This window comes from Hibiscus syriacus, unplaced genomic scaffold (genome assembly GCF_006381635.1).
Source record: "Hibiscus syriacus cultivar Baekdansim isolate YM2019G1 unplaced genomic scaffold, ASM638163v2 tig00111505_pilon, whole genome shotgun sequence".
NCBI classification, from domain to species: Eukaryota; Viridiplantae; Streptophyta; class Magnoliopsida; order Malvales; family Malvaceae; genus Hibiscus; species Hibiscus syriacus.
Window position 1 is genome coordinate 338,239 of NW_024063108.1, and position 27,925 is coordinate 366,163.

A 27,925-nucleotide genomic window follows, 5' to 3' on the forward strand; every position below is an offset into this window, starting at 1 on the left:
GACTCTTCGATTAACATTTTTTTGTCATTGACCAATGGTCCTGTTAATTCCTGCTGAAGCTCAAATTTATTACAAAGGAAATACTGCTTGTGACCGTTCATAGAGACAGAAATAATCAGATTTCAGTTGCATGAGAAGTTGTTGAAGGGAATGAAAAGAATCATGGAGATAGTTTTTGCATAAATTTATAGTTAACTTAAAACATCCTACTGATGAAAGACTTATACTAATATTGGTCAATGACAAAAAAATATTGATAAAAAATCACATTAAATTCTTTTTTATGTTAAAAAATCACATTAAAATAAAAAAAATAGTACGAGGGCTATATTATTATTTTTTAAATGCATATACTTTAATTTTATATTTTATATTTTGTAATTAAACTGCAATCTACATATACAAGAGAATATATTTAATTTTATATTTTGTATATTTTAAAAAATTATATTATTTTATATAAAATTTTGTGTCGATCTATATTTATACATTGATTATATTTTGGGTTTTTTTACATTTAAACTACTATATTTATTCAATTTTAATAATAAAAGATATTATTTTTATTTTTAGAAGCTTCGGGTTCGAAAATCAATGATTATATGATATTTAAACATTTATTATTAAATAATTAAGTTTTTTTAGAAAAATAAATAAATCAGATTGGATTAATAGAAAAATATATTAGACGCGTTCATCGTAATGTTATTGAAAATATTTTTATTTTTTGTTGTTTTTCTGGTTTTCAAGGTTTCGTCTTGACTAATTCAGATCGACCCAGATCTAACACCTTGTTTTGGCGGATAAATCTATCAAGGTGAGTCTCCCAGCGTGGATTTTCTACAATTACTCGAACTTGTGTATATTTAAAATTATAATTGATAAACATGTGTATATTTAAAATATTCTCTTGCTGATGGAATTATGAAGCTTTGACCAATGTTTGTTACATGGCAAGATGGAATTAAATAGTATTGTCACAAGCTAGGAAAACAACGTGCCACTTTGTTGATTTATATCTGACCGGTATGATTATTATAAATAAGTTTATATCGTCGATTGATTTATTTTTTTTAATTTTAATTTAAGTAAAAAATTATAATTGATAAAATGATTATTGTTGGTCAATTAATAAAATTATAATTTCATTTATCTATTTAATTTCATCTCATAATTATAAAAGTAAAGTGTACATATGGTTTCTCGATTATAGTGTATTATTTCATTAACTCATTCAACTATTAAAAGTTATAAAATGGTCTTTCAACTATAGAATGTTACTTTATTGAATCTATCGACTATTAAAAGTTATAAAATTGTTACTCAACTATTCATTATGTTCCAAAGTCATTTTCCGTTAAAAAATTAGCGGTTGTCCAAGTTCGACGTTAGAATGATGACTAAGATATGATAGTTGTTTGATATTCCGGAATAATATTTTATCATATCACAGTCAACATTATAACGTTCAACTCATAATACTGTCAATTTTTAACGAAAAAGGATGGGTTTGGAATATAATGAATAGTCATGTGATCATTTTGTAACTTTTAATAGTCAATTGACTCAACAAAGTAATACTCGATAGTCGAATGACCATTTTATAACTTTTAATAGTCGTATCCTATAGTCGATGGATCATTTATGTACTTTAATATAATTATAGTTGTATAAAATTAATAAATTTTATATTGTAAATCCACCTAGGTTATAATTCATTTACACAATATATAATTTTAAAATTTTAGTATTTATTTTAGATGGTTGGCTTAACTAGATTTAATAGTTAAGATTAAAATGTTTAAAATATTATTCATTTCTTACCGTTATTCTTATCCAAAAAATATATATATTATGCTCTTCCGAGTGAACTATTGGTGTAGACACTTCATACTTGGTACTAAGAGATGATAATTTTACCCGAATTCGATGAGTTTCGATTTGTTCCGATCTGATCAGGTCGATTTAAAAAAAAAGAAATTAGGTTCGGGTTGGGCCAGTTTTTTTAAGGAGTGCAGTCGAGTCGGGTTCAAATGGAAGGTAAAAAAACTCTGAATGCTTAGGAATGTGACCCGAGTGCTACATAAGCCTCTCCCAAGGCACCTTTACTATAGTCTCTCTCAACTCGTCCCAAATTCCACGAGTTGATGTAAAAACAAGACCATGCAACCTCTTTGAATGCTTGCTGCTTTCACCCAAAGTTGCAGCAAATACCTCCAAGTTCAACTGTAACTTTGAGGACAAGATAGATCCCAAAAGGAGTTGTTCTTAACAATATAAGCATGTATCCAGGCCATCGAAATAGGGTCATTATTAAATAACATCTTTCTAATCGAGCTAACCATGCAAGTTTGATTCCAAGTTTTGAGGTCCTTGAAACCGAGGCCTGCCTCTACTTTAAGGTTGCATATTTGAGTCCAACTAACCCTCGCCACCTTAGTCTCCTCCATTGAGAGACAAAAAAGTAGTGGGGAAACATCGTCTTATCAAGTCATTCATCACTTTAGGAGTTTCAAGGGCCTCAAACACAATAAGTAAAATCCTCCAATCGATCGAGTCAAAAGGTTTTTTAACAGATCCAACTTTAAAGCACATCTGGGGGACAGAGAGGAGCGATTGTAACCCTTCACCAACTCCTGGGCCATTAAAATATTATATATAATGTTTCTTTCAGAAATAAAAGCACTTTAACTGCTCAAAATGACCTCAGGTAAGAACCTATGGAGCCTCGCAGCCATAATAAGGGAAATACACTTGTAAACAACGTTACAACAAGAAATGGGTCTAAAATCATGCATATGATTAGGGTTCAATTTCTTGGGAACCAACACGAGAGTGGTTGCATTGAAAGCAGAGAGCAGCTATAAACCCTCAAAGAAATACAACACAACATGAATCAAATCTTCTCCAACATGTCCCAAGCCACCTTGAAAAGGGTAGAGGTATAGCCATCAAGCTCAGGGACCTCGTTAGAGTCTTGGGTACCTTCCGAAAAAGTGACCCAAAAAATCTCTTTTAGTGATCAAATGTCCACCCCAGTAACTGAAATATCACGCATACCAAGCATACTATCAAAGAAAGCAATAGCTTCTGTAGAATTTTGGTCTTGCGATTCTAAAATCTACCCCTGGTCATTCGAGAGAGTAAGAATCGATTGCCTATTTTAATTAACCGTCACCATGGAATGGAATAACCGAGAGTTTCGATCTCCTTCCTGAATCCAATGAGCTCTAGATTTCTATTTCAAAAAGCTCTCAACATCATACAATACATTGTATTCCTGGACAATGATCCGATAAGCCGGACGCAAGGAACTCAACCTGCTTATACGGAAACGTCAACATCCAAGAAATAGAGACCATCACCTTATCTAATTTCCATGCTCAAATATCACTATCATTACCGATTAGTCCAAGACAAGACAAGACCTCTAAAAAACATGACCCAACAAGCCCACTATGGAGCTAAAATCTTCTATGTCCAGAGTCAAAGAGTTACCCATAGCCTCCGAGCTCTCCCCGGGGACGCCAGGATATTTTGAATAAAGTCTTGTTCTAAACTACGTCCAATGGTATCAACACACGTGCACAAATAACATCATCAATGTCGGCTTAAAGAGCCAAGTCGGTTTAAGTTCAACTATAAAAAGGAAATCAATCCCCTTCCAAGCTCTAAACACAATACAATAACGGCGAAACCCACAAAAGCAATGATTTTCTCGGATATGGAACTAGACGTGGCTCGCCAGCTGATTCAGCTCTGCGATAAATACATCGACGACAACGGGTCGAAGCAGACGAAAGAAGAAACCGACGAAATCAGAAGCAATCGAAGATGGAACAATCGGTACCCGTTTGACGAGGAAGAAGACGAAGATCTTCGGCCAAGAAAAAAGAGGTTTAAATCGATTGATTTCATTTACAGGACGACCAAGCCTTTGGTCATCTAGGATCATCGGAATGCGAAGAAGATGGAGATGATTTGTGATTAGATTAGTTGATTTTGTTTGAATACTTAAAATATTCATTTTTTTATTTAAATACATAAAATTTTCTTTAATTAATGTCACATGTAATTTTTTTTTAAAATTTAGATAATAAAATTTAAGTAATTTAGATATCTATTTTGGCATAAAAATCTTTAATTACTTATTTTAACCAAAAGGATAGCTTTAAATATTTTTTTGATAAAAAATATTTAGATGAAAATATTATATACATTAATTACTTATTTGTGATATAAATCTTTCCTTTTTAATACCCGAAATCTCATCTATTTGGATGAAATTAAAATTAGATTAATATTTATATAGTTATATGTAATGATATATTATTATTACATAAATAGTCTCCAACTATAAGGTAGTGTTTTATTAAGTCTTTTGATTACTGAAAGTTATAAAATGATCATTTGACTATAAAATGTTATTTTGTTAAGCCACCCGACTATTAAAAGTTACAAAATGGTTATGCGACTATTTATTATGTTTCAAACTCATCATATTTCCGTTAAAATTTTGGTGGTTGTTTAAGCTGGACATTAACATGGTGGCTGAGATATGATAGTTATTTAAGATTCTAAGGCCATATTTTATCATATCACAATTATCAGTTAACATTCAGCTCAAAATACTATCAAATTTTTTAACCAAAAAAGATGATTTTGGAATATAATGAATAACCGAGTGACCATTTTGTAACTTTTAATAGTCGGTGGATTCAACAAAGCAACACTCTATAGTCAATGGACTATTTTATAACTTTTAATAGTCAGATGACCATTTTGTAACTTTTAATAGTCGATGGGCTCAACAAAGCAACTCTCTATTGTCAAAGGACTATTTTATAACTTTTAAAATAATGTAAAGTGATTATTTATATTATACAAATAAAATTATTAGAATTTAAAATTTTTAGAAAAAATAACACTCTTCTTTATTATTAAGGTTGATTAAGATTTACACTATAAATTGAATACTTAGATGATATATTAAAATATAATCTTAAAATATCATAAATATAATGTTATTGAAAACACATTAAATAATAAAAATATTTAAATATATGAAATAATGTTTAAATATTAAAATAACATGAAATAAAAATATTTAATAATTATTTATTTCAAATAATTAGTTATTTAATTTAAAAAAATTGTACTACAAATATACTAATATAAAGAATATTCAAAAATAGTTTTGTCTAAAATTACAAAAATCGACAAATAATTAAAAAAATAATGAAAATGAATTCATCAAGATTTTAGTAAAAAAATACTACTGATAATAATATTTTTTCTCGATTAATAGGTTGAAAATAAATAAATTATAAATATATTACATAAATGATATTTAATTATAGAATATTATTTTATTAAGTATTTTGATTATTAAAATTTACAACAAAAAAAATCTTTAACTATAAAATATTACTTTGTTAAGTCTTTTATTATTAAAAGTTACAAAATGATCATCCGATTATATATTATGTTTCAAACTAATCTTTTTACACTAAAAAAATAGCAATTGTTTAAACCGTATGTTAATACGATGACTAAGATATAATGGTTATTTGAAATTCTGAGATCATATTTTCTCATATCAAAATTAACAAGTTAACGTTCAACTCAAAATATCATTAATATTTTAATAAAAAATACTATTTTAGAACTAAAAAAATCTAGTGAATATTTTATAATTTTTAATAATTAAAGAATTTAATAAAATAATACTTTATACTCAGAACAACTTCTGAAAATTTTAGAATATATTTGAATGTAGCTCGTAAAATACATATTATTTCCCGCTAAACTCAGACACCATATACATTTATACTAATCGTCTCTCTTTTCCCCGCCAAAACCCATTCATACTCTCTCTCTCTCTCTTACACGCACACAGTTTCTTTGAGAGGGTTTACAATGGCGGGCTCTAAGAGAATCACTAAGAAAAGGAAGCGGTCATCTCGTTCACTTAGCCATTCCTTAAGGGGAATCATAACTCGTAGCAAATCCCAGATCCATGTTCACCGCAATCGGTCAGGTAAATCTCGAACCCACTCCATCGGCGGCGGAAAACACCAAGATCTGCGATCGCTTTCCAAGAAGCCCAGAAAAAGCTCTCCACTTGAAGATTCGGTGGGGTGCGATTTATCTTCCGTTTCCATCAAGGATCTCCGGTTAAGACGGGTCTTTTCCCCTTCTTCCACTGATGGGGTTATTCCTAACTGTTTGGTTGATGCTCATAATCTGGGAAAAAGTGAGCTTGCTGTGAAAATTTTGGGTGATGCTGAGAATCTGGGAAAAAGTGGGCTTGCTGGGAATTGTTTGGATGATGCTGATAATCTGGGAAAAAGTGAGCTTGCTGGGGATTGTTTGGACGATGCTGAGAATCTGGGAAAAGGTGAGCTTTCTGGGAATTGTTTGGATGGAAGGAAAGAAGAATCTGGAAATGGGGATTTTAGAAAGTCAGAGATGTCGAATGAGGAACTTTTTCAGTCAACTCCACCTGATGTTGAGATCGTTGGAGTTGAGCAAGTGGGTGTGAGAAATGAAGGTGAAAAGATCAAGAAAGAAAAGGGCTCTCCTGAAGATAGAAATGAAACGAACTACTCAAAGAAATCGGTAAGATTTTAATGTCGTTTTGTTTCCAATTTCTCTAACAATGATGCTGAATAAGTTAATTTTCATTCAATGGCGATTGTATATGTGGGTTTGTGTAGGTTCTTAGACCATGTTATCGAGTGAAGCTTTTCAAAGCGCCAGTCTCATTCAGCTTAAAAAGATTGCTTCCTTATTTGACGGATATAAAAAAAGAGTGTCCTGGTAATTCCCCTGCTTTGATTTTGTTCCACTTTCAAGCATTGGTTGTACAAGAAACCATGGCATTACAACATTCTTGCATATGATCTTTACAGGCTCCCCGATAATGGTCCATTGTCCGAAAACTGAAAAGGGTTTAGAAGAGAAGCAATTGTTGGGTTCATATGTTGAAGAAGCACTGGGAGATAAATCTATGGCGACTGGCTCCTTCACCTCACTTGTTAATGGAGGGATTAAGAAATTTGAGTTGCAAGTTTCTACTGAAGACCAGAACTCGAATTGCTTGAAAAATTATTCATCTTCGACTATTGAGGATTCTCATTTCAACGGGGAAAATTCAGCTGGTGTGTTGTCTAATGATAAAACGTTGGCAGATGATGGTGAGGTTGCAAAAACTAATGTTGAATCTCCTTGCAATGTTCAAGTTTTGGACTGGAAATTTTCTCCGGTTAACGATTATAATGAAGTTACCAAAAATTACAACGAGGAAATGAAGCAGTCTGAGATTGAAGACAATGATACTGAAGTTGTGGAAAAAGTCGAAGACTTGAATGTACAATGCATGCCAGTGACACCACCAGACTCCGGCATGATTTCTAAAATGGAGACTGATGATAGCAGAGGCATCGGAGTGGATTGCCTTTCTCAAGGAACGAATCTAGATGGTGAAAAGTTGAAGAATGGAGCCTTTCACAGAAACGGTGGTCACTCAAGTCCTAAGAACAAGTTGGTAAGATGCTATCAACCTTTCAGACTATTTTCAATAATGGTAGATCATTTTCACAGTGCATACTTTGCTGATAAGTTCATATGCAGCTATACTAGTTAATGGCGAAACTTAGACATATTTCATGCTAATGTAATTGGTCTTTGTAATGTTGAATAGGTCCCAAACCAGCAGTTGCGTCCGAAGCTATGTAAAATCCCGGGTTCTTTCAGTTATCGAAGGTTGCTTCCGTTTCTGATAGACTTAACTAATGATAACTCCTGCGAGTCCTTTACTTCCTTGACTATCTCCCACTTGCCGAACCCTTGTTGCTTTCGAATGGTTCCATTGTTTATGAATTAGTTTGGAGCCTAAGTATTTGTAATCTGTTACTTGGATGTTTTACTAGGTGCTTCTGGCAGAACTTGCTCTGTAGAGCAGTATACCGGTGATGGTATTTGGGTGCCTGTGACTGAAGCAACTGCTATAGGATGTTCATCTAACGATAAACTGACACGATCTCCACCTAAACAACTTGCTGGTTCCTTGCTGATACCGGATTCACAACAGGAACATGCATCGGTTATTAAACATGCTGCATTGGACGCAAACCAAAAGTTAGAAACTAGCCCCAATCATGTGGTTGACTCTCATCAGTTCTGGACCGTTCCAAAGAGAAGAAGAATCTAAGTCAGTGTCTTGTCGGCTAACCTTTGAAACCGAAGGGGATACCACAAAGTCTAGTGCAAAATTTGCAAATCATGTAAAGCTAATCGAAGCTGATTGCTCAGGAGAAGCATCTCTTCCTATAGGACTTCCTATTGTCAGTCTCGAAAAGGGGATCCTTAAAAGAAATCCTCCTGGATGCAGAGGTATATGTTCTTGTCTGAATTGCACTTCTTTCCGGCTTCACGCGGAGAGAGCATTCGAATTCTCAAGAAACCAGATGCAAGATGCTGAAGAAGTGGCCTTGGATTTGATTAAAGAGTTATCGTTCCTGCGGAATGTCTTGGAGAAATCCGCTTCTGGTTCTAATGATCACCCCAGTATATCCATCAATGAGGTAAATGACATATACCACATACAATCCAATATACTTGCAGAAACTTGTGCCGAATCTCTAATATGCTGTGTTCAGGTTACAGATGCTTGCAAGAAAGCCTCTGAAGCCGAAGAACGTGCCAAAGCTCGTCTCGGCGAAATGAACTACGATCTAAACATTCATTGCAGAATCCCAGTGAGTATAGTTTGTGCTTTTGCTCTCCATACAACACCTCTGAACAGTTTACTCATCTTGTACTTTAAGAATGGCTAGTCTAACAATTCAAAGTTGTTGCTCATGTAGTGTGGGCTGCGACCGAGCGTGAGATTCGCCAATTATGTCGAAGAACAAATCATTCTGATAGCCGATTCATCAAATAAATAGTTTTACATTACTGCAATGGTAGCTGCAGTGCTTTCTTTGTGATTGTTGTTCCGTAATTAGCTAAGTAGCTATGTTACTTGGATTCGGTGTGAGAGTGTGAGTATTTGTATCGAATAGCAGTTGGTCTTGGACTGATATCGATGTATACATTTTTGTCCACATAGTAGGCGTTATTGGATTCAAGTACGTTTAAACTCATAAATTTGATATTTATATTTATACGTAAAGGTTGTAAACGAATCAAATGTTTTGATGAATTGTTTTGTGAATCGTTCGTGAAAAATTCGTTTATTTAATAAATGAATAAATATGATTTTTTTGTTCGTTTAAATAAGTGAATGAATACGAACAAAGGGTTTATTTGTTTATTTACATTTGTTAATGTTCGATAATTCGTTTGTTTATGTACAATAATTCGTTCGTTGACGTTTGTTTATGTTTATTAATTTGTTGATTATGTTTGTTTGTTAATTAAGTTTATATTTGCCTTCATTTACATTCTTTTAAGATTTTTGGATAAATTACTCGTTTAGTACCTAAACTATTAATTTTTATTCATTTTAGTACTTAAACTTTAATTTTTTTCAAAATCATACATAACGTTTAGTTTTCAATTCATTTGAATACCTGACATATAAAAAAATTAATGTGTTTAGTACCTAAAATACCAATTTAGGTCCTTTTTTTTACCTAAACTTTCAATTTTTAAAATTTAACGTTCAATTTTGAACAGGGTACTAAAATGAAACAAAAACTGAAGTTTTTAATGACGAGTACTAAAATAAAACAAAAGCTAAATTTCAGGTATGATTTTAAAAAATTGAAAGTTTAGGTACTAAAACGTACCAAAATTGATAGTTTAGGTATTAATAATTTACCCAATATTTTTTCTTGATTTAAAAGAAAGTTACATTTTATATTCGTTTACGTTCGTTTGTGCTTGTTTACTGTTAAACAAAATGAATATGAATAAGCTAAATTCCATTAGCGATCGAACGTGATAATTATGTTCGTTTAATTGTTCGTATTCGTTCTTTTGTTCGATTAAAATTAAACGAACGAACTTGAACATATCTTTATTCGTGTTCGTCTGGTTCGTTTACATGCCTGTTTATACTCTAATTTGATTAATATGTTATTGTACTTGATAAAATTTGAAATATCAATCTTAATTTATAACCTACAGTATAAGAAATTAAAAGTACAACCTACATGTAGTATAAGGACTAGTAAAAGAATTTGACTAAAGTTTTAAACATGCAAATATTGGATGAAATTGACACACCACGCTCTCTTCACGTGACGCGATTGCTACTTGTAAGATTATTATTATTATAGAGTTATTGTTTTGGACTGTAGCTGCAGTGTGGGTGAAGGACTTGTAATGTATATTTTATAAAGTTGATGAAAGTTGATGCATGCATCGGCATGGCCATGGCCATCCTCTTCACTTCACTTCCCTTGGGACAGGAAACCCTTATCCTTTCACAGGCTCTGACTCTCTACTTCCATAAATTTGCCCATTATTTGTACCACCTTCTTTTGACACTTGTCATGCCATGCCTCTTCTAAGTATAATATCTCGTAATAGTTTGAGTTGTATTTTATAGATCAATTCTTCATTTACATTATATTTTTTAGTTAATGCTTAAAAGATTATATTATCGATTCAATGCTTGAAAGTAACAATGATATTAATAAATTTTATTAAAATATAATTTTATCATATATCGGTATGTGGGTTAAGTCCAACTCGAATAATCTTTAATTTTTAATAGGAAATAATGAGTTTGAAAGATATAAATAGTCGAGTGGTCATTTTATAACTTCTAATAGTTAGTATACTCAACAAAACAATGCTTTATAATTAAGAGATCATTTTATAATTTGTAATAGTCGAGAAATTTAACAAAATACAAACCTATAATCAATGAACTATATAACTTACCCTTTATATTATTTGTTACAACTAAATCAATTAATTATAATAAAGTTAATAAATTTTAGGATAAGATACATAAATGATCCATCGACTATAGAATATTATTTTATTGAGTATTTCGACTATTAAAAGTTATAAATGATCTCTGATTATAAGACGTTTTTTTTAATCTTTTAACTATTAAAAGTTACAAAATGATCACCCGACTGTTTATTGTATTTTTAACTCGTCCCATTTCGTTAAAAATTGATGGTAGTTTAAGTTGTACGTTAATCTACTGACTGTGTTGTGATATAATAATCGTTTGAGATTATATTCGATTTTTCTATACAGAGGAAATGTGATCAAAGTGTAGCATTGCATTTGTCACGGAAGATTACCTATGTGCCAGGGGAAGAATTGCCTTTTCAAACATGCTTCCATATGCCCCCATTAAAGAACAGCTATTTTGATATTCGAAGCATGAAGAATTTATTACCAGAAACAGAGGATTTACAGCTATTTTCAACACCACAAAATCATTAAATTAGAACCAGAAATTGAAAGGAAAAAAAAAGATGGATGAAAACAAAGAATATTAATAACTTATTCGACCCCCAAGCATCAAGTTGAGTTCAACTTGATCACGTAGAAGAAAACATAAAAGAATATGACAAAAGTTCCTTTTAGGCCCTCCGTTTACACTCGGGCGGAACACCCTGAGGGAAACGCTTCAAATCGGTGCAATAGTTGTAAATCATGAAGTATTTTTGAACCCATCTCAATCTCCGCCTCCCGGGGGCATCGAGCTCGGTCGTTTCCCAAGCACCGTCGGAGACCGAGTTCGTCTTGCCGCAAGACGAACCTGTCCCCGACCAAACACAAGCCTTGTTGGCATTGAAGTTCCGGTAGTATGCGGTGAAGGGTGCCTTCGTCCAATCGGTCTTCACCAACCCGCCCCTCGTGGCCCAATCGTCGGCGTTCCACAAGCTCGAGTAGATCCTCATGGGCTGGCTCTTGGGGAACGGCACTCCGATCGCCTCGGCGTTTTTGAACACTCGGATGGGAGTGTTGTCCACCAAGAATCTGACAAAACAGAACAACAACAAAGATTAATGTTATTATTAGTTGTGTTTTGTTTTAGACAAATTGGAAGACAATTGATGCTCTTACATGATGTGCTGTGGCTTCCAAATGATGGAATAGGTGTGGAAGTTCCTTGACGGGTCAAACCATAGATAAAATTGTTGTTCTCTGTTCCCTTTGCCTTGTGTGTACACATTTGTGTGCAATATGTAGGGGTCACCACTAAGATTCCCCAAGAATTCGAAGTCGATCTCATCGTGGGTTGGCCCTTGAGAAGACAACTGCAACCCAAAAAAAAAAGATTTACATATAGTAATATTCGAATTCATTCTCGAGTTCCAACAGTAATGTCAACTTACGTAGTAAGCCGTGACCGTGCCAGCGGAGTTGCCGGAGACGAGCTTGAGCTGCATGTCGATTCTCCCGAACAAATACTCTTTCTTGGACTGAAAACCAGACCCCGAAACCCTGTCCAAGGACAAGGACAAGAGCTTACCGCCGTTAAAAATCTTGCCCCTTCTGTCACCCCATGTCAGGTCGAAATCCTGGTAAAAGTCGCCACCGTAGGCGACGGATACCAAGGAGTTCATGACCAAACAAGCCATTAAAGACATCGAAACAACATTAGAACAAGAACCCATTTTTTCTTTCAAGTGGAAACCAAGGATGGGTGATAAAAAGAGAAAAGAGAGGATTTTTTTTTATGAATGTTGAGTTTTGTTGTTCAAAGAGATGGTATTTATATAGGCTAAGAGTAACGCGTGAGGCAATAACTAATGGGGAGCCGAGTTGAAGAGCTGGTGACAGCTGCTGAGCATGTACTAGAATAGAATCAAAGCTGGAAGTTTGGAAGCTTTTGTTTTGGGGCTATGGGAAGAAGGGTTTGATTTGGAATTTTGTGAGAGAAACTATGTACAATGATTTTTGTCCCCATGGAAATAAGCTAATGCTAGGGGTCCCCTTCACTATGATTTGCTTGCTTATTGGAGGTGGATCACAACTCGGATTCTCCATGGGTGAATCGGTGAACGGGATTAAGGATGGTCTTTGGACTCGAATTCGACGAGTTTGGATTTAATCTGACCTGATCGGATTATATTCTTTCGAAAAAATTATAGGTTCGGGTCAAATCGGATTGAAACTTTTTATCCTTGATCCATGGGTGTTGCATTTCAAACTCTTGGGGGTAAGTTTTGCCATTATTTTAAACCCTCAAAGCAATCAAAGTACCAACGAAATAAGTTGAGACGCAGAAGGATGAACCTTTAGATTATAATTATCACATCATTAAAGAATGTTGTTGAGAGGCCGAAGCACGGTTGAAACTTTTAATCCATGATTTGAATTTGATTCCTTTAAATGGTTGGGCAAATTATAGATTTAGTATCTAAACTATCCGTTTTGATTCGTTTTAGTATCTAAATTATCAATTTTAGTTCGTTTTAGTACTAACTTTTATTTTTTTAAAACCATACATAAAGTTTAATTTTTGTTTCATTTTAGTACCCACCGTTAAAAACTTTAGTTTTTTGTTTCGTTTTAGTACACTTGTTCAAAATTTAATATCAAGGTTTGAAAAATTAAAAGTTTAGGTACTAAAACGGACCAAAACTGATAGTTTAGGTACTAAACGCGTTAAGTTTTTAACGACATGTACTGAAATGAAATGAAAACTAAACGTTAGGTAAGCTTTTAGAAAAATTGAAAGTTTAGATACTAAAACAGACCAAAAATAGTAGTTTAGGTACTAAATGCGTAATTTACCCTAAATAGTTTAGTATGATTACAAGATAATATATATTTGTATTCTTTTTTCAATTATTGACAACACATACACATTCTATAGACGTATTTGCTCAAACCCAAAACTTCTAGAGTAAATAACATTCTTTTAAACCACTAAAATTGCTTGATGATTTCTCTATAATTTGATTTTTAAAATGTTGATGGTAAGTAAATGATTCAAAATCACAGGTAGCATTCTCTTAACAATGTAATGCAATAATCTATCTGTATTTTATGGGAAAAAGTAAAAGAAAATCAAATTAAAGGACAAAATATATATATTTTGTTTATACAATGGACCAGAAATTTGGGGACCTGTTTTGAAAAGTAAGAGAAAAGCTGTGTATCATCATCACATTGCTTTAATAGCAGAAGAGTGCAGCTTTAATTACTCTCACCAGCGCCAATATTCTGGTGATTACCTATTAAAAATAATTAAAATACTTTGAGGGCTTTAAGTATAAAATAAATGTTTAAATTATACATGTTTTCACGAATAAGTGTTTAAAGTATTTTTTTTATCTATCCAGATAATTAATGTTATAAAAGTTATCACTTTCGGTGCTCGGGACGTCAACGACGTTAATTTCTTCAGTAAAGTGACACGTGTCACAATATGATAATTTTAAAATTTTTATATAAAATTTTAAAAATAAAATTATATATATATATTAAAAATAAAATACATAAATTTTGAAATAAACTCAAAACTTTAAAAATATTCATTTAAACCCCTAAACCCACGTCGACCACTCCCTTTTTCATTGACAAAGCTCCACCCGACCTTACCTCACCCGACGATCAAAATCCTTATGAAATCGTGACCAATCGACGACCGATCGGTGATGAATCGATGTTTTATACCCCTCGAACCCTAGGTTGAAAATCGCGATCCCACACGATTCGTACGTCGGCAACAAATACGATAGCGTATGATTAGGAGGATGGCAAGGACTACGTCGGCGGCAGTGGTTGTGACCAGAAAGGGTTGCAGTGGCAAATTAAGGTTTGGATTTGGAGATTTTAGGGATTTGGGGGTTATTTTATAATTTAAGAGAAATTAGATTTTTATAAATATAATAATATTTTTAATATTTTTTCAAAAAAATAAATTTCAAAATCACTATATTGTGACACTGTCACTTAACGGGGGAAATTAATGTTGTTGACGATCCGAACACCTAAATGGGTAATGTTTGTAACTTTAGACACCTGGGTGGGTCGAAAAACACTTTAGGCACCTATTCGTGAAAATAGATATAGTTTGAGTACTTATTTTATAATTAAGCCTACTTTGAGCGTACTTAAATGATATAATGTAACTATATTATAATTCTAAGAATTATATTTACTCTCCGAACAAATAGTATCTTATTCCAAGTGCAATCTAACAATTCTTGTTTTAACTTAACATGTAGTATATGTGATTAAAATTAGGGTAAATTACACAAATGATCCTCCAACTTTAGGGTACTGCTTTATTATGTCTCTCGACTACTAAAAGTTAGAAAATGATCCTCAGTATAGAGTGATCCTTTATTGAGTCCCCAAATTGTTAAAAGTTACAAATTGAACACCCGACTATTCATTATGTTCCGAATTCGTCATTTTCCTTTAAAAATGGATGATATTATGAGTTGAACGCTAACATGTTGATTGTGATATGATAAAATTTGATATCAAAATTGTTGGAAATAGTAACTACAAAACAGAGTTGTTAGCACTGACTGGAAGTACAAATAAATAAAATAAATAGTAACAATAAAACCGTGTCATGGTGATCCACTGCCTTAGAAGCTAATTCAACCCGATGAGTGTAATCACAACAATGGTTGAATGCCCCTGATATTAACACGGTTATCCAAAAACATGTATACCCAAGAGATTGGAGTGGACAAAGGTGGTATTACTCTTCATCACTGATAATTTCAAAAGATGGAAAACTTTGAAGAAACGCTTGTAGAAAGAGAAGAAAACTTTGAGAGTAGAGAAGAAATGTTTGCTTGATGTTAAATTTTGAACGGGTACTAAAATAAGTTAACGCGTTTAGTACATAAACTATAAGTTTTGGCCTATTTTAATACCTAAATTTTCAAATTTTTTTTTCAAAACTTAATGTTAAATTTTGAACGAGTACTAAAATAAAACCAAAATAAAAGTTTTTAACGACATATACTAAAATTAAACAAAAATTAAACTTTAGATATGGTTTTGTAAAAATTGAAAGTTTGGTATTAAAATGGACTAAAATTGATAGTTAAGATACTAAACACATAATTTACTTTTTTTTGGCAAAAAATGGAAAAAGGGGAAGAATGTTTAGAGGACCTAATTTGGATGCATTGCGAGAGTTACTGTTCTCACCTAATTATTGGTGAACAAAAGTAAAGCATGAGATGGATAGCGACCTAATTTGGAATTTGAACATTTTTAAATTCATTTAGATTACTGTTTTGAACCCATTGAGTCACTTCCGTGGTCGGGGTGTAGAAACAATTAATTTGGTCACCGACCGAACTGAATTATAATTAATCAAATTAATTAAAAATTTTCTTTAATTGTTAACTGAATCGAATCGAATTAAACTTTCTCTTAAATATTAACCAAACAAATCAATTATTTCGGTCGGTTAAACGAATTAACCAAAAAAATTTATAATTTTTTAATTACATTAATTTGATTATAAAAAATAATAATTTGCGTTAAAATTTAATTAGATATTAATAATTTAATGAATTTAGTGTTGTTAAAAAATAATTGGGTCTTAATTCTTAATGAGTTTGAACTTAAAATATGGATTTAATATATAATATTTAATAATTTTAGTTAATTCGGTTAATTAATCGAATTCAATCCGAATTAACCGTTAATCGAATATTGAAAATATTAATCGTTCTCCGATCAAACTAATTTGGTGGTCGATCGGATTAACCGAACTTATTCATTTTAGTTGGTTAATTCGGTTAAAATTGAATAGTGAACAACCCTATTAGTGGTTAAAGGGAGTGTTTTTCTCTTTTAAATCCGAAGTTAGAGCAGTTATGTTTACAGGATGTGTACGTTACTATCTTGTATATGACTTTTGACCCATGTACTTTACTTAAATTCTCATCTTGGCTTTGTACTATTTGTTTTCCTCAATTTGAATCTTGTGAAATTGCATTTTGATCTCCCATCTAAAGTTTAGGATAAATTACAAATTTGGTAATTAAACTTTACTCTCTCTCCTATTTTACTCACTATACTTTAAATCTTTTCAATTTCCTCACTAAACTTAATATATTGGGTTTTTTAGTCACTCAGTTGTTTCCTCACTGACGACGTTATAAAAGAGCTTTAATATAGATGCAAAATAACGGCGTTTTGGTGAAGAATTTGTTTTTTTAAAACAATATTGTTTTTATTTATTTAACGATAGGATGACCCAAACAAACCCTATGTATTAAGTTCAGTGGGAAAATTGAAAACTTTTAAAGTTCAATGAGCAAAATAAGAGAAAGAGTAAAGTTTAGTAATGAAATTTGTTATTTACCCTAAAGTTTGTCCTCTTCAAATACTATAAAATTAGAATCAAAAGCAATGGTAAAATCATATTTTAACTCCTCAAAAAATTTATGAATCAATATGGCCATCAACAAAGATTTCATAGCTTCACCCTAACCAACAAGTTTTGTCGTACACATATTTATTAAATACTAGCAGATAAGTTCATTCAGTTTAAACAAAATGTACTTGACCATAATTTTGAACATAATTTTGCGATTTGAACGAGTACGAACCGAACATAAATAAATTCAAAAATAAATGAATTAGATATCCCAACCGAATAGGCAAAGCTTGACGGCATGAATGGCATTTGGTTGAAGGTCAGTGTTCAATTTAAATCAAACTAAAAGCAATAGCTTTGAACAGCTCATAGTTTGGCTCCTACTTGTCTCGTTATTTATCGCTCTTTCAATCTATCCGTTTTGGGACCATCCCATTCATATGATTAAATTTAAGGACCTTAAAAATTATTATTTTTATTCAAAAAGATGCATGCATTGTACCAATGTTTGATGTATTTGAATATTTGCACAAAACCACAACTAATGATTATCTCGAAAATAAACAAATATATATTTTTGAAATACAAATATCTTTGATTTAGTGGGAGTACGTCTTTTAAAATTATTTTTAATTTATTTTTATGAAATAATTTTCGAAATTTATAAATGCTTATTACAATAATGTTATTTCTAAAATTTAAATTTTTGTTCATTTTTTTGAAAGTGTAATGTACCTAACTAGGGATGGGCATGGGAGCTGAACCAGATAGGTTTCGACCCGACCTGACCTGATTGGGTCAGATTTTTTAAAGAAAAATTTTGGGTTCGGGTCAGGTTTTTTAAAGTTATGTTCGGGTCAGGTTCGAGATTAAGGTGAAAAGTACCAGACCCAATCTAAAAAATTATAATTTTACCTTATATTTAAAGTTTATGTACTAAAACAGATCAAAATTAATAGTTTAGGTACTAAATGCAAAATTTACTCTTTAACATAATATGTACTTCCCCATCTAATCACATGACTCCTCCAGCATTATTAACTACTTCGTTTATCCCTCTTAAATACCACACATGATTTGTTGTTACTAAGACATTTCACCTTTTTTATTTGACTAAATAAGACATTTCACCTTAAAAATCATACAATAATTCACTCTAATTTTATTTGTCATATAACTGTATTTTGTTTGGGTAAATTATATCCAATAATGCTTAATTATGAGAAATTTTAATCTGATAATCGATCTTTTAATTTTTTAAGTAAACCACTTAATTATTTAAATAATTTTAATCAAATCATCCGTCATTAACATTTAATTGAGGAGTTGATGTACCGGCTAACAAAATTTATAATTATAAATTTAATCATCATTACTTATACATTCTATTAAAAAATAGAAAAAATAGGAGATATTTTAATCTGACTATCGATCTTTTAAATTTTCCAACCAAAGCACTTAACTATTTAAATAATTTCAATCAAGCCATGCACCATTAACATTCGATAAAGGAGTTGACATGACGGTTAATAAAATTAGTATAATTATACATTTTGTCCTTATCACTACACATTCTATTAAAAAATTACGAGAGATTTTAATTTGACCATTGGTCTTTTAATTTTTTTTAAACCAGACCACTTAACTATTTAAATAATTTCAATCAAGCCATCTAGCATTAACATTTGATGGAGGAGTTGACGTGATAATTAACAAAATTAATATAATTATACATTTAGTCCTCATTACTTATACATTAGTATGATCCTGATAGTTGGCGTAGGAAAATCTGGGATCTAGCTTGTTTTAGGATTATCGTGTCCGTTGGTTCTTGACTTTGCTAGATTTCCTTGCTTCACTGGTGCTACTGTAGAGTGAAGCCGAGTGCTATCTGCTGGGAATTGGTTTTTGCTATAATCTCTGATGTATCCCTGTCTACTATGGTTGGTACTTCCAGTGCCCTTGGTTGCAGGTGAGCAGGCACTTTTTGGGGTCTGTATTCTTTGGCTCTATAGATGCATGGTTTTTTCGTTTGCGCCTTCTAGTTTGGCATCGCCTACTGCTCTTCTCTTTTCGTTAGTTTGGTTCCTGTTTGATCCGAATTTATGAGATGGACTTTAGGCCATTGTTGCAGTGAGTTTTGTGTTGCCTGTGGTTATGCCCCCATTTGTTTTATCGACTGTTTTTGGAGCTTTTAGATTGATTCCTTTGGTTGTTCCTCTGGTGGACTGTATTGGATGATCATGTTGGCTGTATTTTCGACATATTCATGGCACACTCGTTTCCCTCGGTTAAGATTAGGGAGGTTTTTAACATGGTTTATGTTTATGTCTTGTTTTGTATGTTTTTACTTCGATCATAATCAAACAAAACAACTCCTTTCAAGAAAAAATAATTTAATTTAATAAATTTAAGTTAAAACATGAGATACTTGCTCCAATCATACCCCCAATAATAGTAAATGTGCATGTATATGAGTAAAAATAGTAATTTTAATTATTTAAATATTAAAACATGTCATTTATCAGAATCAGATACATAAACACGGTAACCAAAGATCATGCTAGAAGCATTCGGTGATTTAGATATCATATGATCAAAATATAAAATTAGAATTTTTAAACAATTCAGACAGATAATCAAAATAGTACTATAACATCAATAGGAACACATCTCAATTGATCTGAGTAGTCTGAGACGGTCACCTACTCTCAGGTCTACCTATCACGGTCAACGGTAGTGCTAGATCCTATGAATCGGAATAACTGAAATCAGAATCCTAATAAAATAAGTAATAAACTTTAATCGAATAATTTACGGAAACCTACGAGTAGCTATCGAAGAACTCGGATTGCACAGATCTGCAGGGCGGGTAGTGTCGAACATAAATGACTCTCGGTCAGGGGTGTCTCGTGTACCTTCATAAAAATATAGCCTCAAATTAATTTCATTATTATATCTTGAATAAATAAATAGAAAACTAAATCTACTGAGCATTTATGGATTAACGGGCTTGATTTGGGTTTCTGGTCAGAATTTGACAAAACTGACCGCAAAATCGGACTCAGGTCGTCGAAAAACATCGAGAGAGAGGTTTTCAAAACAAGTCAACGCGTATCAACGGTCAAAGTCAACGACTCGGCGCGATGTGACTTGGCTCAGCTCATCTTGATCTGATTCAGTGTGGTTGGATCGGTTCAGTCCGATTCAAAAATCTGCCGATCTAGTTGGGCCGATTCAATTGGGTTTGGGCCAGACGAGTGTACGGGTCAAGTTAAATACGGTTACAGATCGAATCGGGTCAACGGGTCGGGTTGATCTACTTTAAAGCGGTCCACAAGGCGGTGGACGATCCCTACTCCCAGTGACGACGCATGGGGACGCATACGGCTACGATGGGTTTGATAAAATTTGATCTCATGACCGTTTGAGTTATATTTTGTAGATCGATTATCTGTTTACATTATGTTGTAGAACACATGAATAGTCGACTGATATTTTATAACTTTTAATAGATGTAGGGCTCAACAAAATAATGTCATATATTCATAGACCATTTTATTACTTTTAATAATCATCAAACAAACGGTTTCTTATAATTAAAAATTATATATGAATCCATATGTTAAGGATTTTGTTTATATCAAAGGTAAGTTGAGACAAGATTGAAATATATTTATTTTAAAGGATAATAAATATTTGATTTAAATATGTCAAGGTTATTGTATTATTTTAAATTTAGTGTTTATGTTTTATAATTTTAAATAAATAGATAATCATGCTGAATAAGCACGTCTAATACACAAGCCTTCATGGTGTACATACCAAAATCATTACAATTTTAAATAAAAAAGAAAAATTAGAGAATCAATTTCATTGAAATCTGAGTTTGACATAATTATTAAAAGATTTAATATTAAATTAGCAACTTTAATTCGTTTCAATTTGTTTATTCATGCATTTTACCCTAAATTTGTCCACTTCTACTAACTTATTATTAAAAGATTATTTTATTCTAATATTTGTTTAAATTTTTTAAATTCGAACAATTATATTTAAGGGATATACATACATTATCAATGATTAAATTTTAATATTTGAATCATTTTAATATATTTCGGTTAATATCAATTTCTACAGAACTTTACATGAAAATCATTAATTATGTTAAGGTTCAGCTATTACCTTCTGTTAAACTGCGGGAAAACTTGTCTATTTCATCGGACAACCTTCTGTTCCCTGAATCGGTGTCTGAACACGACCGAGAGACCATCAAATGAACGAGATACTCGCAAATTTCCGCCGGATCATCCGCCCAGGTGACGCTCCTCCGAGCATGCTTATCGCTGATCTGTTCTTTACCATTGTTGTACATTCGTTTTCTGCAAGCCTACAATACCAAAAATAACATAACTATAATGTTTTTATATCTATTTTACAAAGATTTTTCATTTTTCTTAAAATATTTAGGGTAAAGTATACAAATGATCTCCCAATTATAGGATATTGCTTTATTAAGTTATTCAACTATTAAAAGTTATAAAATAGTCATCCGACTATAAAGTAATGCTTTATTGAGTCCCTCGACTACTAAAAGTTATAAAATAATCACTCAACTACTAAATATGTTCCAAACTTATCATTTTCTATTAAAAATTAGCAATTGTCTAAGCTTGACATTAACATGACGATTGAGATATGATAATCGTTGAGATTTTGGGATTAATTTTTATCATATCATAATCAGTAAGTTAATGTTCAACTCATAATACCATCAATTTTTTTACGGAAAAAGACAACTTCGGAACATAATGAATAGTCGAGTGACCATTTTGTAACTTTTAGTAGTCAATGGACTTAATAAAATAATACCCTACAGTCAGGGAACCATTTGTGTATTTTACCCAAATATTTATTTATTATGATAACTCAAATTCGAAGATCATCCGATTATATGATAGTATTAACACAAAAGATCGAGTATACTCGTATCGAACACATAGTTTGGTTGATGAGCCTGTATAACATAGCTTTCTACATCTATGAGCATACTTTGTGCCATTGTGATAAGCTAAAGAAAAGAGAACAGAGAGCATAAAACAGTTGATGGTTTACCTGGAACACAATATTAAGGCTAGTTATATGCTCTGCCTTCAAGAATCCAGACTCGAGGAGAGCTCGAAACAAAAGCACCATCTCAGAGCTGACGTCGACGACTTTAAGGTTTTCGATTATAGAAGATAAGGAAAGGTCATCGAACACGATCCGCATCCACCCTGGAGTCTTCTCGAGCTTTAGCAATGCAACAGTTAGATGAACGGCAGGTTTGTGATGATTAATGAATGACTTTGATGCTAAGCATGGAACTGCCATGGACATAACCATTTCCTCCACAATTAGCCTATACCAGTTACTTCTCACAACTCCTGATTCCTGCATTTCCAGTTCCTTTTCCCACCCTAAAATTATTGATAAGCAGAGGCAACAGTTCATTGCCACCCGAATGTCGTCGTTAAATACCTGACCTTCTAATACAGTCGTTAAGGTCTTTAGGTAACCAATGTAGCACTGTGACACCACATGTTTCCCTTTTTTCTGATATGATATTCCAGAAAGAAACTCCAACAAGCAAGATGAAGCAACAAGCTTGACGATTGGAGACCCGAAATGGATCATCCTGCATAAATCATGGTGGTGAATGTTTATTGTAGAAACTGATTGTGTCATATCTGTTGACTCGAGGAACGTTTGCCGGTCTGCGACCTCCGGTAGAATAACACGGAAGCTGAAAAGTAAAGAAGTTGGTTTTCACGGCATGGATTTATAGAGAAGTAATATAAGAAGGTGCTTACCATCTTAAGGTGAAGTAGTATAACAAGAGCAAAAGTATTAGACTTTCCCCCGAGCTTGTTCCCTCATCATATTCTATTAGAGCAGGTCCCTTGGAAGTGACAACCTGGACCGTGCTGTTTATGATAGAGATCAAGGAAGCATTAAAAATTATGCTTTTGGTAGCCTCGATGAGTGCATGGCCAGAAGAATGATGCAAAATCAAGGAGAGAATTCCCACTAAAATTAAACCTTCATGATTCCAACCATACTTTCTAACTTCAGGAATTAAGCATTCTATCAACTACAAAGAAAGTAAAAGACCCATTAATTTCCCGAAACCGGAAGTACTCGTAAAAATGAAAGCTGACGCGGTACCTTTGTAGACAATGCAAGCCAAGGTTCTCCATCAGAAAGTGTTTCATGGTGCACTGTACTTAAGATATTGAATAGCAGAAGTAAGATGGCCACAAGTAACTCTGAGGAAGAAGAATGACCTGAATTATAATAAACTACCATTAGGATTGAATTGCCTATTCCATGCAAGCATAGTTGGTCTGAGGCAGCTGGAAAGATGTTAATGACTGCTGATATAAGATTTACTACAGTTATAATGTCTTGATTCTGGGCTCCTTCCTCGGCAAGCTCTACCAATAAACACACCAAAAGTTTTGCAGCATGGTTATCTCTAGTTGCAACTAAGTCCGCAATTACACTTAGATCTATAATGTGAGACTTATCCCTATGGATGAGTATTTGGTTTCTATCTGAGCAGTCTATTCTACAAAATTTTAGAAGTTGACTCGATAATGGCTTGCTGATTTTCTCCTGTTGAAACAACCATCTCACAGCTACCGGATGAATCGTTGCAGAATGCAAATCCCATTCACTTTGAGAGAGCATATGGAACAGGATCCTCTCAGCTTCCAGGCTGTGAGAAACTTGGTTGCTCAACTTAGAAAGACCTCTACATAGGCCATAAAGATTCAAAACTTGCATCATTGTCAAGGAATCAATGCTACCTGATAAGAAATCTCCACTGTTAACAAGAATATATTGCTCCAGAGAAGCTAAAACCGATCTCTCATCTGCAAGCCTGCGGAAGATATCAAGAGAGTTGGAATATAGGTGAAGAAATAAATGTTAAAATGCAACATGAATGAGATGAAGAAGACAGGCAGCTCATTTTTACCAGTCATCATGCAGGCAACTGAAATGCAAAAGCAGTAAAACTGCAGCTTGGCAAGAAGACAAATCTACATCACGGGAGTTTTTCTGCCCAAGCAGAAACAGCAAATCAATAGGATCAGATGGAAGAAAAAATGCAGCGTCCCTAATGTGCTGTCCAGATTGATTTCCCAAAAGAACTTCCACAAGTGAACTGAGCATTAGATAAACTCTCCATTTCATCATTTCAGCAGGAAATAGTCCTAGACATCCAAATGAAAAACTGAACCAAGAGGATGAAAGTAGGACTTTTGCTAGTTCTGTTGCTTGGATATCAGGATTTTGAACCAGTATAAAATGGAATGTCTCGAATACCCCCATGACAGTTTCCTCGTTAAGTTCATTAACAGCCATGGAAAACCAAGGTAATATATGTGAGGTACATATTTCCACAATACTAGTTCGCAGTTCAAAGTTGCTGGACTTGTTTGCAGAGCACTCTTCTTGACTGTATGAATATGCTTCTTTAAGAAGGTATAAAGAATGCAAGAGTCGACCAGGATCATTCTCAGAGACGGTCAGGCAAGCTAAAACAGCATGTTTCAATGCTTCTTGAAGTAATGATGGAAGATTTGAAGCCCCTTGAGAAGATGGGAATTTTAAAAGAACTACAAAGATGGAACAAACCAATACGAATGTCTCTGGAATCATGCCAATTTCCCCATCTCTATGCCTTTCAAACATCCTTGACAAAATAAGAGCCAATTCATCAATGTTAGAAGTTGATGCTATTCCAGGGCAATCAGAAACACAATTTTGTATAAGCATAAGTGTGAAAGCTTGAGCAGGATGGAAAGGAACTTCAGACACATAACGAAGCACCGGAATTAGAGTTGGAAAACCAATAATAAGTCTTTGTCTGAAAGACTGTTCCATGCATGGAAAGAGATTAAGAACTCTAACACAAGAGTAGACCAGTGGATCCTTGCATTCTGTTTAGCAAAAATAGAACTTCTTCAATGCAAAAGCCTCGCAGCATGGTATAATTATCACACATGGATATAGATATGCAAGCATACATTTTATGTCTGTACAAACATAAGCACCATGCTCACATAATATATTCCATGACGAGCACACATGAATTGTGTCAACCGATAATAATAGAATTTGAAAAAGAAAATGCTTTCATCACTAATTTGATTATTGAATTTTCTTAAAACAGAATGCTTGAAAAATTCAAACTAAACTACTATGTTATTTTGTTTGAAGTACTTATGAAAGCAGTATTTTGGGTACTTTGACTCACTGAGGTAACTTGAATGTCATTCACCTGTTCCAATTTATATCACTTACCTGATAATCTTAATATCTCAAACACATAATCCACAATATTTTCTTCTACCAAAATTTGAATCTGTCTGGGGGAAGCATCTCCACATGACAAGTAGTGGAATATCAGATCTAATGTGCTGATTTGGACTTGGCTGTCTGATGAAAGCAGTGGGCCTTTGATAGCCTCGGCAAACAATATACTCAATGGGGATTCATCTAGTCCTTCTTCAGTCGTTTGCATGAAGTGGTCTGCTTCATCAGAACTCAAACTGCTTATTTCATTTCCAAGTCCATTTCCAAACAATCCAATCTGTGCCAAGAGCATCAGAAAAGCTGAAAAGGTACAATTAGAAATTGTTAGTTTGAGAGAATATATTATAATTATCATGACGCACTGCAGCTGCATTGGTGGAGGTGGCCTTACAGTGCGAGATGAGTACATTTCCTAATAAAGACCCTAATGAAGACCATGTTATGAACAACAGCGAGTTTAACCAAACAATTCGAATGATATTAACTAGCTACATGATAGACCTGACTACAGTTTATATTGGCACTAAACTTCGAAAATTTTAAACAAATCGCTGCAGAAAATAATTTGACAAACCTATTCCATTTAATCGTACATCATCTCTTTGGGTTTTCAGAAGGGCCTCCATTGACAAACGCAATAAACTGGGACAAAAAGCATGAAGAACATTTGCTCCTACACAATCTTTAGATGCATATCCTTGAGCAGATAGTTTATACAGAACAAAAGAATCTCTCCTCGGATTCATCACTGCAGTAGGAAACAACTAATTAACAACCCAAATTAATTACAAACACTTTGTATCCAGTAACTTTTATTCGCTACCTTGGCAATTGAAGACCTGCCACTAAATTGGATACTAGAGCATCTTTGTCTCTGATGTGCATACAAGGATCATTTATTTGACGGTTCAGGAGAACTCCCAGACAATGAAGCTGAAATTTAAGATAACCAGACATAGCAATTGATCAGTTGTCTAACTTTTTGAAAATAGCAATTAAGAGAAAAGTTACACCTCATATGTTATTCCGACTATTAATTTTCGTTAGAGCATTCGGAGCTGGCACATATTTGGATATGGATTGAGGATATGACCCTTCGAAGATCCTCCAAGTATATGAAAAAAAAATGAAGATGCATGTGTCTGACGCATACTCATATCGGACAATTACAGCGGAGTCCGAGTGATGTAGCCTTAAATTTTGCTTTATTATCTTTCACTTCCTCAGATCATGCACAAGATTAGGCACAAATAACGCTTAATATTCATACACAAAAAGAAGCCTGACACGTCACATTCTAGTTCAATTTTTATTATCCTTACTAATTCAACATAATCAAAGCTTAAAATTGTTATTTGCGTGGTTTGAGTTTGGCTGCTGAGAAAATGAGTAACAAAAACAAGGATAAAATATTGGAAAAGCAGCAAATAAGATCATGAAATAACTTTTTCTTCTCTTCCCTAAATTTTCTCAGCAACCAAACACAAAACATGCAAAAAACAATTTCAGCCTCTCACCGTATTAAACCACAGGAAAGAACAAGAAAAACTCTAGCTATGCTTTCGTATGCCTCTTCCTTCTGAGCATTCAAACAGATCCACAACAGAAATAACAATCAAAACATAAACTCACCATATAAAGCTGCCTTCGACTCCACGCCAACGCGCCAGAAGAGAGTTTACCGGAAACTTGAGCAATGAAATCGGCGGTGACGGAGTCATTAGCAGAAGCGCAAAGAGCGGAGATTATATCAATGAGTTGTTGAGCGATCGGATCGTCGTCGAAGGAAGAAAGCGCGTGGAGGAGGGGAGATGAAGTGAGGGTGGAAGGAAAGGAGGGAGTTGAGAAAAGGAGCTTCAGAAAGGGCGAGGGAGAGTTGAGAGAGAGCGTAGGAAACATGGAGAGTGGGAGCGCGTGGGTTGGAGATGAGGTTGGAGAAGCAGAGGAGGCAGATAGAGCCGCCTTGTTGGGCGGAGGGATAGGTGGTACGGTGGCCTTGCGAGCATTGAATAACGTCCGGTTCTTGATCGGGGTATTGATCGACGGCGAACGAGACGCCCGGCTCTTGCGAATCTTCAAACATCATTTTTCCCGAAAAGAGAGAGCGGCACTGATGATTTGAATTTTAGCGGGAGTTTTATATTGGTTTAACGGCGTGTGAAGCGGTTAAGCCCTTACCTTTTCTTGGATAAACTATCTATTTGATCCCCACTTATTCTCATATTTCTATTGTGATCACAAAACGTTTTTTAGAATTGTCCATAACATTAC

The 27,925-nt window shown here is 33.4% G+C and overlaps 4 protein-coding genes across 4 annotated transcripts; 2 read left to right on the forward strand and 2 right to left on the reverse strand.

Moving 5' to 3' along the window:
* The first annotated feature begins 5,869 nt into the window (after positions 1-5,869).
* On the forward strand, positions 5,870-6,647 carry LOC120164117. Its single transcript, XM_039173873.1, has 2 exons — positions 5,870-6,256; positions 6,401-6,647. Exons 1-2 carry the CDS (start codon positions 5,920-5,922, stop codon positions 6,631-6,633), a joined length of 570 nt encoding a protein of 189 aa, XP_039029804.1. The 5' UTR covers positions 5,870-5,919; the 3' UTR covers positions 6,634-6,647.
* Positions 6,648-6,925: 278 nt separating this feature from the next.
* Positions 6,926-8,958, forward strand: LOC120164135. Its single transcript, XM_039173886.1, has 6 exons — positions 6,926-7,549; positions 7,706-7,853; positions 7,935-8,142; positions 8,201-8,588; positions 8,664-8,762; positions 8,871-8,958. Exons 1-6 carry the CDS (start codon positions 6,926-6,928, stop codon positions 8,949-8,951), a joined length of 1,548 nt encoding a protein of 515 aa, XP_039029817.1. The 3' UTR covers positions 8,952-8,958.
* A 2,381-nt stretch (positions 8,959-11,339) lies between these two features.
* LOC120164112 (xyloglucan endotransglucosylase/hydrolase 2-like) lies at positions 11,340-12,671 on the reverse strand. Its single transcript, XM_039173866.1, has 3 exons — positions 12,318-12,671; positions 12,046-12,239; positions 11,340-11,958 (listed from the first exon to the last, which is right to left on the reverse strand). Exons 1-3 carry the CDS (start codon positions 12,597-12,599, stop codon positions 11,559-11,561), a joined length of 876 nt encoding a protein of 291 aa, XP_039029797.1. The 5' UTR covers positions 12,600-12,671; the 3' UTR covers positions 11,340-11,558.
* An 8,793-nt stretch (positions 12,672-21,464) lies between these two features.
* LOC120164114 (protein PUTATIVE RECOMBINATION INITIATION DEFECT 1-like) lies at positions 21,465-27,740 on the reverse strand. Its single transcript, XM_039173868.1, is given in 9 exon segments — positions 21,465-21,680; positions 22,406-23,075; positions 23,143-23,423; positions 23,498-24,215; positions 24,312-25,278; positions 26,229-26,386; positions 26,478-26,587; positions 27,287-27,467; positions 27,469-27,740. Coding segments are annotated over 9 exon segments (3,573 nt in total).
* Between the last annotated feature and the right edge of the window lie 185 nt (positions 27,741-27,925).

Bases quoted from the DNA above. Each gene is read 5' to 3' on its own strand.
- LOC120164112 (XM_039173866.1), bottom strand. From the start codon at position 12,599: ATGGGTTCTTGTTCTAATGTTGTTTCGATGTCTTTAATGGCTTGTTTG. The intron at 12,240-12,317 runs GTAAGTTGACAT...TTTGGGTTGCAG, and splicing joins GCACGGTCACGGCTTACTAC to TTGTCTTCTCAAGGGCCAAC. The intron at 11,959-12,045 runs GTAAGAGCATCA...CTGTTTTGTCAG, and splicing joins TGGAAGCCACAGCACATCAT to ATTCTTGGTGGACAACACTC.
- LOC120164117 (XM_039173873.1), top strand. From the start codon at position 5,920: ATGGCGGGCTCTAAGAGAATCACTAAGAAAAGGAAGCGGTCATCTCGT. The intron at 6,257-6,400 runs GTGAGCTTGCTG...ATCTGGGAAAAG, and splicing joins TGCTCATAATCTGGGAAAAA to GTGAGCTTTCTGGGAATTGT.
- LOC120164135 (XM_039173886.1), top strand. From the start codon at position 6,926: ATGGTCCATTGTCCGAAAACTGAAAAGGGTTTAGAAGAGAAGCAATTG. The intron at 8,589-8,663 runs GTAAATGACATA...TGCTGTGTTCAG, and splicing joins CCAGTATATCCATCAATGAG to GTTACAGATGCTTGCAAGAA. The intron at 8,763-8,870 runs GTGAGTATAGTT...TTGCTCATGTAG, and splicing joins ACATTCATTGCAGAATCCCA to TGTGGGCTGCGACCGAGCGT.